General features: G+C 37.7%; 1 protein-coding gene across 2 annotated transcripts in view; it reads left to right on the top strand.

The window, feature by feature from the left end:
* Positions 1–13147, top strand: part of Ric1 (RIC1 homolog, RAB6A GEF complex partner 1) — a 127346-nt gene that overhangs the window by 60235 nt on the left and 53964 nt on the right. For both annotated transcript variants that reach the window (XM_004653178.2, XM_045149157.1), the window contains 4 exons: positions 3361–3468; positions 8369–8511; positions 8617–8753; positions 10658–10749. In XM_004653178.2, the coding sequence (XP_004653235.2) occupies positions 3361–3468; positions 8369–8511; positions 8617–8753; positions 10658–10749 (480 nt within the window). The remainder of the gene's footprint in view (positions 1–3360; positions 3469–8368; positions 8512–8616; positions 8754–10657; positions 10750–13147) is intronic.

Raw genomic sequence — 13147 nt, 5'->3', positions numbered from 1 at the left:
AAAGTATCCATCCTTTGTAGAAAGGTGAGTTTCTTAGAGGCAACAAATTGAAGGATCTTGCTTTTTAACCCAGTCTGCAAACCTATGTCTTTTGGTTGGGGCATTGAGGCCATTTATATTAAGAGTTATTATTGAAAGGTGTTTATTTTATTTTTGCCATTTTTCTTGTTTTGTAGTTCTTCCAGTTTTACCTTTGCTCTCTTGTATTAACTAGTATTTGAGTATGGTTTGTTTTTTCCAGGTTCCTTATATGTGTGCTTTTCTTTCTCTTCAGCATGGAGGATCCTTTCAAGTATTTTTTGTAGCACTGGTTTTATCTTCAAATATCCCTTTAGCCTGGTTTTGTTGTAGAATGTCCTTATTTCTCTGTCTGTTTGAATGGATAGCTTTGCAAGATAAAATAACCTTGGTTGACAGTTGTTATCTTTCAGAACTTGGAATACATCACTCCATGCCGTTCTGGCTTTTAAAGTTTGTGTTAAGTAATCTGCTGTGATTCTGATGGCCTTGCCTTTGTGACTTGATTTTTCTCTAACTGCTTTCAATATATTTTCTTTGGTTTGTATATTTGGTAGCTTAATTATAATATTGCAAGGTGAGCTTCTTTCCAGGTTTTGTCTGTTTGGTGTTCTAAATGCTTCCTGTATCTGCATTGGCATCTCTTTCCCAATTTGGGGAAAGTTTTCTTTATGATTTTGTTGAAAATGCCTACTATGCCTTTGGAATGAAATTCTTCTTCTTCTACTATACCCTGAATTCTTATGGTTGGTCTTTTCATTGTATACCCAATATCTTGAAATTCCCATTCATACTTTCCTATTAGTTTGTCTTTCTCTTTGTTGAACTATATTAGATCTGCTAACTGATCTTCTAGTTTAGATACTCTGTCCTCTTACTTCATCCATTCTACTGGTGAGATTTTCTACAGAGTTGTTTATTTCATTGACTGTGTTCTTCATTGTTAGTAATTCTGACTGGTTTTTCTTTATTATTTCTATTTCCTTGTTTATGTCTTCTATTGACCTCCTTATTTCATTAAATTGGTTTCCTGTGTCTTTTTTGTTTCCTTTGATTTTCTCTGTCATTTCTTAGATTTCCTCTTTGATTTCTTTGAGCATACTTATAATCATTCTTTTGAAGTCTTTCTCAGGAATTTCCTCTTAAGTCTATCTCACTGGAGGTAATTTCTGATGCATTAATATTTTTTTGGTGGGTTTATATTGTCTTGTCTTTTGATGATTCTTATGTTATAATGTACATGCTTTTACATCTTGGATTAATTTCATGCTTGGATTTTCTAATTATCTGCAGTATTATTAGATATAGCAATTAATCTGATATTATATATCTTTAGGGTAGGAGCTTAAGGTGCCAGGTGTGGCTCTTTAGACTCTCAGTGTAACTATAAAAGTGACCCTAGATGTTGGATTTGCCTGCAATGAGAGTATTCAGATAGGCTGAGTGGAACAAAATACAGGCAGATTCTAAAATCTAACTAAACAATGTACACATTAAATGAAAAAGGAAGAAGAGAGTAGGTATTATAACAACCAGATCCTGTAACAAAGTCACAGACCCTTAGCATGTGTGTTGCCCCACACTCTTAATCCTGTCAACTAGATGGCTAAAATTTCTGGTAAGCGCTTGTGACCAAGTTGAAACCCTTCCCTAAGGAATGACAGAAGAGGAAACAAAGGCACTGTAAATCAGGAAGCAACAAATGAGAATCCCAAAATATAGCTTATTTAAGAATGGCAAATCTGACCATCCATCAGATTTAATGTATAATTTATACTAACATGGAAGGTGCAATTAGCACTTCCTATTCAAGCCTATATACCAGGCTTATTTGGTAGGTACTGACCTGGTGTACTCCCACTTGTCTTTTGGGATGGTTTTGGTCTCAATTATGCTACATTCCTGCTTTGGTCCTTCTTTGCTGCGCTGTGGGGTCAGGTAGGCCGGCTGGGTCGCTGCTCTGATTGCCAGTGCTGGATGCTATGTAGGTGAGCTCCCTTCTCCAGGTCTCTGGTGCTTGCTGGTTCTTGTGTTGGTGGTGAGGAAGGGTAGACTGTGGATGGTGGTTGAAGTTCTCCCGCTGGTCCTCGTGAGCCTCTGTCTCAGGAGCTGCACCTCTGTTGGTCCCTGCCATCCTCCCTTCACGTTTCTTGAGTTTGCGAGGATCTCCGATGTGAGTGGAGAATCCCCTCATCTGGCTTTTCCTGTGGCTCAGGCTGAGCCTTGTGGCTGTGGCCATGCGGACCTCGTTCAACTGCTGCTGGAGCTGCTTCTGACTGCTTCTGTGGGCTCCAGACGTTTTGGATCTCTCCTACTTCTCTGCTGCAGTTGATAATTTCTTACACACCACACTTTTTAGTAGAAGAGTGTATTTTGCTGGGCTTTTTTGGGGGGGTGTTTTTGCTCCCCTAGGCTGCTTTGGTGTGTTTCCTATGCCACCATCTTAACTGGAAGTCCTTATATTATTTTTAGGCTATTTAGTTCTCTTTATAATCTGGCTTAGTTTATCCGTCCAGCCTCATTTCCTATGACTTTTCCAGTTGTCTAACTAAAAGAATTGATGCTTTTATAAGATGATTTTTTTTTTGTCCTTGTCAGTTTTAAAATTTGATGTATTTTAGTGTGCTCAGAAGATGGGATGAATTTTTTTTGAGAAATCAAAATTTACTTAAACTTGATTTGAAATCTTAATAATAAATACTTCAGCCCTAATCAATAAAAGTATTTATACAAGATAAAATCAAGGGTTTTCATTTTAAAGTGAGTAATCTTGAAAGACTCTTCAAAAGCAAGAAAAAATAATTGAAATATAATTACATCCTTTAGTTTGACATTCACCCTGATAACATACCCAAAGAATATAAATCAGAGGTGAGGTATAGAAGACAAATTAACAGTTTGCACCACATGCTATATATAGAATGTTACATTTCTTCTATTGCTTCCTAACATAGAAAGGGATCTTAGTCATTTTAAATGAAATGAGAGTTCACTTATTTTATTTTTATTTTTTCTCAATTTTTATTAACATTTTCCATGATTATAAAAAATATCCCATGGTAATACCCCCCCTTTCCCCTTTGAAATTCCATTCTCCATCATATCCCCTCCCCATCTCAGTCATTCAAGAGTCCACTTTTCTTTTAAGTGATTTTGTTTTTGTTTTGCAATCTGTTTTTCTTTCTCATAGCTGGGCAACATGAGTTACAGTTATCAAGATTACTGAGGTTGAGTTGGTGTATAGATGATTTTTATTAGTGAATGTAAAGGATGGATTTGTGAATCTGGCCACAGTGGGAGTGAATTCGTTTTCTTTGTCTAAACTCTTGCGTTTTCTTTTAGAGGAAGTCCACAAATGAAGGGGATACCCCATTTCAAAGAAGAACATTGTGCCCCAGCATTAAATTTAGAGATGAAGAAAGTACTGGATCTGCAAGCACCCATCATGAGGTACAGTACTATGATTAACCGGCAATTTTTTAAAAAGCATTTATTTATTTATTTATTTATTGGTTTTGTGATGTAGGGTTTCACTCTAGCCCAGGATTACCTGGAATTCACTATGTAGTTTTAGGTGGTTTCGAACTCAGGGAAATCCTCCTACCTGTCTCCCAAGTGCTGGGAATAAAGGCATGTGCTACCATGCCTGGCAAGTTTGGCATTTTGTGTATGTGTACACACTCACAAGTAGGTGTGTGAAAGCCAAAGGACAACCTTTATTTCTCTCCCGTGCCATCCACCACCACCCCTCCTTTTTTAAAAATTTATTTTGAAACAGGGTCTCTTCTTGGCCTAGAGCTTGCCAATTAGGTTAGACTGGCTAGCCTAGGAGCACCAAGGATCTACCTGTCTGTACCTCTCTAGCATTAGAATTACAGATACACACCACCACACCCAGCATCTTATACATGCTCTGGGGATTCAACTCAGTTCCTCATGCTTGCAGGGCAAACACTTTATCAACTGGATTATCTCCTTAGCCATGTAGTTAGTTAACCACATGGTTTAAAACCTTACTTTTATTTTGAAATTTGTATGTTAAATGAGGTCCAGAGTTACTTAATTGAGTGATATGATAACATGAGCAGAAAGATTCTTATAAAAACCATATGGAAAGAGGAAGTTTATTTATTTATTTTTGTTTATTTTTATTTATTTATTTGAGAGCGAACAGACAGAGAGAAAGAGGCAGATAAAGAGGGAGAATGGGCGTGTCAGGCCAAATGAACTCCAGACGCATGCGTCCCCTTGTGCATCTGGCTTACGTGGGTCCTGGGGAATCGAGCCTCGAACTAGGGTCCTTGGGTTTCACAGGCAAGTGCTTAACTGCTAAACCATCTCTCCAGCCCAAGTTTCTTTATTTTTAGTTCTTCATATGTTTCTTGGAAGTACTTATACATTTGGAAGGTATTATCCTACTGGTACAAATGTGAATAAAGGTTTTGTGACAAAGCAGTGAGAATACCAAAATACTAAAAAATCTATTTGAGGGCTGGAGAGATGGCTTAGCGGTTAAGCGCTTGCCTGTGAAGCCTAAGGACCCCAGTTCGAGGCGCGGTTCCCCAGGTCCCACGTTGGGCAGATGCACAAGGGGGCGCACACGTCTGGAGTTCGTTTGCAGAGGCTGGAAGCCCTGGCGCGCCCATTCTCTCTCTCTCCCTCTATCTGTCTTTCTCTCTGTGTCTGTCGCTCTCAAATAAATAAATAATTTAAAAAAAAATCTATTTGAACTAGTGATTTTTTTTTTAAACGTGATTTTATGTACACAGTTTGGCCTTATTTCTTTCCTTACTTCATGGTTGACATTTAATTTTCAGTGTAGTGGCACGTTAATGTTTGATTGTGTGTGTTTGTGTGTAGATGCACATGCTCTGTATACATGTGTGTGGAGACCAAAGGAGGATGTTGGTATCCTCTTTTATCACTCTTCTATCTTCCTTGAGTCAGGGTTTTTCACTAAACCTCAAAGTGTTTTTCATTTAAACTAACTGACCAGCAAACCCCAGCCTTCCTTGTGACTCTGTCCCTCAGCACTGGGTAGTTACAGGTGTACATGACTGTGCCTTTTATGTGGGTGCAAGGGATCAAACTCAGGCCTCGTGCTTGCACTGCAAGCTATTTCCCCAGACTCTAGTGTTTGAGTTCTAAAAAGAAGATGGTCGTGTTAGATTATGATTTATTTTTAATTTTTATTAACATTTTCCATGATTATAAAATATATCCCATAGTAATTCCCTCCCTCCCCACCCCCACACTTTCCCATTTGAAATTCCATTCTCCATCATTTTACCTCCCCATTACAATCATTGTAATTACATATATACAATACCAACCTATTAAGTATCCTCCTCCCTTCCTTTCTCTACCAGATTATGTGTTTTTCTAGAGGATCTAGATGATGGATTTTGGGAAAAGACTTTTTATACTGTGTACCTTTTAAAAATATTGAGTTTGAGGCTGGAAAGATGGCTGTGCAGTTAAAGGAGCTTGCTTGCAAAGCCTGATGGCCCAGGTTCATTTGCCTGCTGCACAAGATGGCATATGTATCTGGAGATGTTCTCATTGGCAGAAAGTCTTGGTGTGCCTTTCTCTATCCCCTCCTGTCTTTCTCAAATAAATAAATGTTATTAAAAATTTTGATCTGTATAATAATATGTAGTATGAATCTGTTGAACTACATAAATGTAATGCAGTTACCTTCTTGTTACTGGGACAGAGCACCTGACCAAAGGGTTTACTTGGGCTTACAGTTCCAGGGGATGTTTCCTGTGGAAAGCATGACAGCAGAAAATACCAGACACTGTCCAAAGGCTGCACACCTTTTCCAAACTGCCTCCAGCTGGGGACCTAAGTATTCAAAACACAAATGAGACTATTGTTGGGGTGGAGAGTCTCATTCAAACCACTACACCTATTTTTGTTAAAGATACTTCTGATTCACAGTTCTAATGTAGGGTTTGTTTTACCATTTCTCTTGTAAGAATACTATACAGAATGGCACTGCAACATTCTGCATGAAATGTGTATGCAGGCGGTAAGCTTATTGTCTCTGCCTTGTTTAGTCCATCTTATTTCCTTGTAAAGAAAAGGAAGTCAATGTTTGCTTAAATATATTTGAGCTCAAAATACTGAGTTCAGAATACTTATCATCATAATTAAGAGGTTGCTTATCACTTCATATTTTATTTATTTCAGTATGGAGTTTTTTCAGGGTTGTGACTTGATGCAGAAGGAATTTTGAATAAGATTATGGGGTACCAGCCAGGTGGAACTATGCAAACTTGGCTCCACCATGTGGTAAAAAGTGTGCAGTGCATAAATATTGATGGAAATTGGGAAAAGAGCCTTACAAAGTTTTTGTGTAATCAGTAGTATAACCTGTATGTAGCATTCTCAAGGCCCAGAATTTAATTTCTAGAACCACCAGGGATGGGGAAGGTATTTCTTATAAGTTGTATGAATGTAATGTGCCAGGTAGAATTTAGGTTGGTGGAAATCTCCAAGACTTTTCCTCAAAATTCCAATGAAAATAAATGTATTTCAGAGAAGTGTTAAATAGCATGTGTAATGCATACTTGCTGTAAATTTCCTATGTAACTATGAAATTAGTGAGAATAAACTGAAAGATTTTATAACTGACTATTTTTCTTCTGTCACCATAAATGCAAGCCAGTTATTAAGTAGGTATACTGATTATAATGTTGCTTATATGAGCAAAGTTGTACTAACTTTTATTTTTGGATTAAAGAAAATGTAAAGATTACTTTTAAACATCCAACTCTAGGGCTGGAGAGATGGCTCATTGGATAAGGCCTGCAAACCCTAATCACCTAGGTTCAATTCCCTAGTCCCACATACATGCATCTGGAGTTTGTTTACAGTGACTAGACGTCCTAGCATGCCCATTCTCTATGTCGCCTCTCTGCTTGAAAATGAATAATAATAAAATGCTCCAACCCTTGTTATTGATTGAATATATTACATTAAAAGATAAAACGTAACTACATTTATAAATATATATATGTAAAACAGAGTCTCACTTTGTAGTACCATAATTTATTCCATATCATTTTTCGTTTTGGATACAAGACTGTCATGAAACATACAGTGTTTATTTATTTATAAACTGTATAGTTCATATAATATATAAAAGAATAGTTGGTTAATCAGTAGCAATATTCTAATTCACAGTATACATAACAGAATATATGTATTATATTGCTTCCTAACCATATTAAATTCTTTAACACTTAGTCAAGATCCTAAATCTATGTCTGATGATGTGACTCTGGTAGAGTGCATGCCTACCACACGAGACCCTAGTTTGAGTCCCCAGTACTGCCAAGGAAGAAAGGTTGGTTCTCAGTCTGAAAACACATACATTTGGGAAACAAGATAGCTGTTAAATAGTCCGTGAAGCCAATCTCACAGGCCAGCTAGCCTAGTGAGCAGAGCAGAGAACAGCTAAATGAGACACCTTTCCGCAAACAAGGTAGAAAGCAAGGACTAACATCCAAAGTTGTCCTCTGTCCTCCACATGCATTTGGTGGGTCACAAGCACTCATACATGTGAACATACACACATCATACACACAAATTAATTATATAGTTGATAGCTAAATTTTAGGCAGATGGTGATTTTCTGTAATGATTTTATAATCTTTGTAAAAGCCTTTTCTCTTTATTTACTTACTTATTTGAGAAAGGGAGGAGAGAGTGTATAGGCACACCAGGCCATCTTACCTATACAAATGAATTCCAGATGTATGTGCCATTGGATTTATGTGGGTTCTGAGGAATCACACCCAGGCCACCAGGCTTTGCAGCCAAGCCTCTTTAACCATTTAGCCATCTCCCCAGCTCTCATTCTTTTCTTCTTCTTCTTTTTTTTTTTTTCCCCTATTTCTAGGGTGGGGGGGTGTACAGAAGGCAGGAGGAGATAGGATTTCACTGTGTAGCCCTGGCACTGATTGTTTAAATCAGTTTGGCTTTGAATTTATGGTATTTTTAAAACAATCATTCTCAGTGCTTTCCCAGTATACCATCTCAAAAACTCATTGACTAGGGCTAGAGATGTAGCCCACTTGGAAAATTATGTACCCAGCATGTAGGAAGCCCTAGATTTCATTTCCAGCACCACATATACTGGATGTTATACTGCATGCCTGTAATCCCAACACTTGGGAGGTAGAGGTAGGAGGATTTAAGGTCATCCTTGGTTACATAAGGAGTTAGAGGCCAGCTTAGGATGCATAGAACTTGTCTCCAAAAAAAGGAGGAGGGGAGAGTGACGAGAAAGGAAACAGGGTAAGGAAAGGTTAATTGATGTAAGTTGCTTACTTCCCTACAGTTTACAGTCTGTGCTAGAAGATCTCCTGGTTGCTACTTCTGATGGACTTCTTCATCTTATTCATTGGGAAGGAATGACAAATGGAAGGAAAGCCATTAATCTTTGCACAGTCCCCTTTTCAGTAGATCTACAGTCATCAAGAGGTAGTTATAACCAGTTGTTTGATATTTGACATATTCTAGAATAATTCAGAAGTGTGAGATGATAACTTAATAGAAACCTACTTCATTTACTTACTTTTTCATCAGCAGGTTCCTTCCTGGGCTTTACAGATGTGCACATCAAAGATATGGAATACTGTGCGACACTTGACGGATTTGCTGTTGTGTTTAATGATGGCAAGGTTGGATTTATTACACCAGTGTCAAGTAGATTTACTGCAGAGGTATGGCTTACTTACATTGAATAATTACTTTATTTTTCATATATAATTTTACTTTTTATTAAATCCTTTTCCCACTTCATTCATGTAAAGCATTAGTCGTTGATCATACTGTAGTTATTTTGTTGTTGACTTTATCCCATGAAAAATGACCATTGACTCATATATACCCTAATCTCAACACTCATATATAGTCTCATCTTCCCAGTAGTTATAAATTAAGTCACCAGTGTGTGTGTGTATGACTTTTTGAGGCAAGATTTCACTCTAGCCCAGGCTAACCTACAACTCACTTTGTAGCCTAGGCTGGCCTTGAATTCATGGTGATTCTCCTATCTCAGCCTCCCCATTAAAAATTAAAGGCATGCACCAATATGCCCAACTTCAGTTATGATTTATATTTTAGTTACTATGTAAATCCTGTTAATAACTAAGCCATGAGTATGCTATGAGGTCTCCCCACCTTTCCTACAGATTTCTTCTTATGCTGGGAATTAATAATGGTTTGTTTGTTTTTGTTTTTTTTTACATTTACTTATCTTTACAAACTTAACATTTGACCCAAAAGTGATGTCAGCTGTACAAATGCCTTCTTGATTCTTTTAAGTCTAGATATTCTGTTTCACCTTCTTGAAAATATTTCTCTTAAAGCCTCTGGCCTACTTCAGATGGAACTGATTGCTTATTAATATACATTTATCAAAGATATATTTTCTGGTTTTATCATGTTAAGGATTTTCTTTATTCTTTTATTTGAATGCTCTCTGATAGCTATTGATAATTGGTACATGAATATTTAATATATGGATTTTTGTTATGAGAACTTTGGGTGTTATTTATTCTATGTTTTGATGGATTTTTGTTACATGAGCTCCACCATAGGATGATTTGACTAATGTATTTTCTTGGGGGAATACCTCCCATCTTTAACTCCTTTCCCTTCCTCTTCGTCTTCTTCTCTTTTATTTTACTCCCTTCTCATCCTCTCCTTTGTCTCTAGTGTTCAAGAGTCCTACAGTCCTTTGCAGAGAAAATGTATGCCTTATTACCTTAATTTTCTGGTACTTGAATTACAGAATACTTAGGTGTTAACTTGGACTTTCTTTGATGTTCTCTGGCCCCCAATAGATTCATAACCATCTCACATTGTAAACTGTATTCAATCCAATTTCAAAGGTCCCCTCAGTCTTGACCAACTAAAGATACTAAACCATCTCTCCACTCCCATAAATTGCTTCTAAATGGTAGACCAAATAAAATTCATTGTTTTCCACTGAGTGGAAAATTAAACACTATGATAGGAGTAACTATGCTAATAGTGAGCAAGTGAAATTCAGTTTTTGTTATCAAAATGTTTATATCACAGGACTAGAGAGATGGTTTAGTGGTTAAGGTGCTTGCCTGCAAAGCCAAAGGACTTAAGTTCAGTTCTCCAGTATCCACATGACACCAGATGCACGAGGCGGCACATGCGTCTGGAGTTTGTTTGCAGTGGCTAAGAAGCCCTGGCGTGCCAATCTCCTCTCTCTCTCTCTCCCTCTTTCAAATAAATATATTTTTAAAAATATTTATGTTACAGTGCTGGGTATAGTTCAGTGGTAGAGAGCTTGTCCAGCATAACAAGCAAATAAAAAATGTTTCTTCTAATGAGGATATATTCATTTAGTTTTGAATTTTCAGATTGATTCTATATCTTAAAATATTCTATAAACATTACACTGAACTTTTTTTGACCAATTCATGAAAGGTTCAACATTTTAAGAGATAATATTCAGTGGAAGTCCTTACGTTCCCTATACAGTTGAAACTAATTAATAATAAATTGTGTATTTAATGAAAGATAATGCCATCAATTACAGTAAGTTTGGGGAACATTTTTTTAAGCCTTCTCTTTTTATTTATTGTAGCAGCTTCATGGAGTTTGGCCACAAGATGTTGTTGATGGAACATGTGTAGCAGTAAATAACAAGTATCGACTGATGGCATTTGGTTGTGCAAGGTAATTGAAAGATACTTCTGAGTTCTTATTACCAGTATTTTTTAATGTAAAATGTCTTTGCATATGGACATGATCATGCCTGTCATAATTTATGAGTCACCATAATATAAAATCTTTCAGTGCTATTAGATTGAAGCAAAGATCAAGACCAAATTTTAGAGGCTACATATTTTCATTTGCAAACATTAGTTTTTATCAACTAAAAATATTGATAGGCTAGAGAGATGGCTTAGCAGTTAAGGCACCTGCCTGTGAAGCCTAAGGTTTGATTCCTCAGTACCCACATAAGCCAAATGCACATGGTGGTGCATGAGTCTGGAGTTTGTTTGCAGTGGTTGGAGGCCCTGGTGATCCTGTTCTGTCTCTTTCACTCTCTGTATCTCCCTCATTAATAAATAAAAATGTAGAGATATATATATTTTTTAATTTTTTTGGTTTATTTTTATTTATTTATTTGAAAGTGACAGAGAAAGAGGCAGATAGAGAGAGAGAGAATGGGCACGCCAGGGCTTCCAGCCACTGAAAACGAACTCCAGACACATGCGCCCCCTTGTGCATCTGGCTAACGTGGGTCCTGGAAATGGAGCCTCGAATCAGGGTCCTCAGGTGTCACAGGCAAGCACTTTACCACTAAGCCATCTCTCCAGCCCGTAGATATATTTTTTAATTGAGATATAGGAGCTGAGCAGAAGACTTAGCAGATAAAAGCACTGGTCACACTAGCACGAGAGCCTGAGTTCTACCTGAGTTTGATTCCCCAGCACCCACACAAACATCTGGATGTGACCACACGTCTTTAACCCCAGTCCCGTGGGTAGCAGAGACCAAACAATTGCTGTGGCTCACAAAAACGTCATGTTCTGGAATTGGTGAGAGATTTTATGTCTCATGGAAACATACAATAAGTGATTTGATGATCTCTGACCTGCACATGTGCACGTATCTGCACATACATGCTCATATACCATGCCACACATACTACGCATGCCAAATGAAAAGGGAGATGCAGATTAAAAGTAAATCAAGCCGGGCGTGGTGGCGCACGCCTTTAATCCCAGCACTCCGGAGGCAGAGGTAGGAGGATCGCCAAGAGTTCAAGGCCATTCTGAGACTACATAGTGAATTCCAGGTCAGCCTGAGCCAGAGTGAGACCCTACCTCAAAAAAAAAAAAAAAAAAGTAAATCAATTAAAATTAAATCAATTAAAATTTTAGGTTCCTCATTATTATAAGGATATTTTTGTAAAAAGATATTTTTCTTTTAAAATAATCCTTTTAAGATATTTATGATGCCTTTAAGTATCTGCACTGTATTAGTTTATAAGTACATGTAAAGCTCACAGATAAAATGAGTTTCTGCTTTAATTTGTATATTAGTGTAAAAATAAATTTGAAAGCTCTGTGGATCAGTTACTTAATTATTGTGGAGGCAAAATATTTTGCCAGAAGCAGCTTAAGGAAAGAAAGAGTTTATTTTCAGTCTATACTTCCAAGGGGAAGTCTGTTATGGCAAGAATAGGAACCTGTTATCACACTGTCATACCAGTCACATCAGCAGGGAGGAAGTAGAAAGAGCTGCCAAAGGCTAAGGTATAATACCTCAAGGCCTGCTTTTCCAGTAACACACTTCCTCCAGAAAGGATCTACCTTGTAAAGGTTCTACAACCTTCCCAAGCACCACCAACAACTGGGGAGTAAATACTGAAATACATGAGTCCTCTGGGTACATTTTACATTCAAACTGCCGTACTAGGCACGGAGTGGTACACACCTGCAATTCCAACACTCAGGTAGTGGAGACAAGTGGGATAAAGTTGAGGACAGCCTAGGCTACGTAGTCAGTTCCTGTCAGTGTGGACAGCTTACCTTTGTCTCGAAGAAGCACCAATAAAAAGAATACTTATTTGGTCACATTTTTATTTAGAATTTTAAAATGTATTGGTCATGAGTACATTCTGCTTACAATTTTCTCTTTATCTGACTCTTCTAAGGAGGCAGTTATGCTTGTCTAAAGCAAATTGGAAAAGGTTCATTTCTCTTCTCTGCTCATCTTATAATTGTATAATACATCTTCCAGTGAGGTCATCTGGACCTAGAATATTTTTTGGGTGATGGATGTTTTTGAACTACTAGTGTTGCAGTCAGGTTCGTATTGCTGGTAGAAATCACCCAACCAAGAGTACCTTCTAGGAAAAAGAGGTTTATTTTGGCTGACAGGCTCGAGGGGAAGCTCCATGATGGCAGGAGAAAATGATAGCATGAGCAGAGGGTGGACATCACCCCCGGGCCAACATAAGGTAGACCACAGCAACAGGAGGGTGTGCCAAACATTGGCATGGGGAAACTGGCTATAAAGCCCATAAGCCCGCCCCCAACAATACACTCCCTCCAGGAGGCAT

Source organism: Jaculus jaculus, chromosome 1 (assembly GCF_020740685.1).
Source record: "Jaculus jaculus isolate mJacJac1 chromosome 1, mJacJac1.mat.Y.cur, whole genome shotgun sequence".
NCBI classification, from domain to species: domain Eukaryota; kingdom Metazoa; phylum Chordata; class Mammalia; order Rodentia; family Dipodidae; genus Jaculus; species Jaculus jaculus.
Note: the sequence above shows the minus strand (reverse complement) of the source record. Positions and strands in the feature narration are given on the sequence as shown.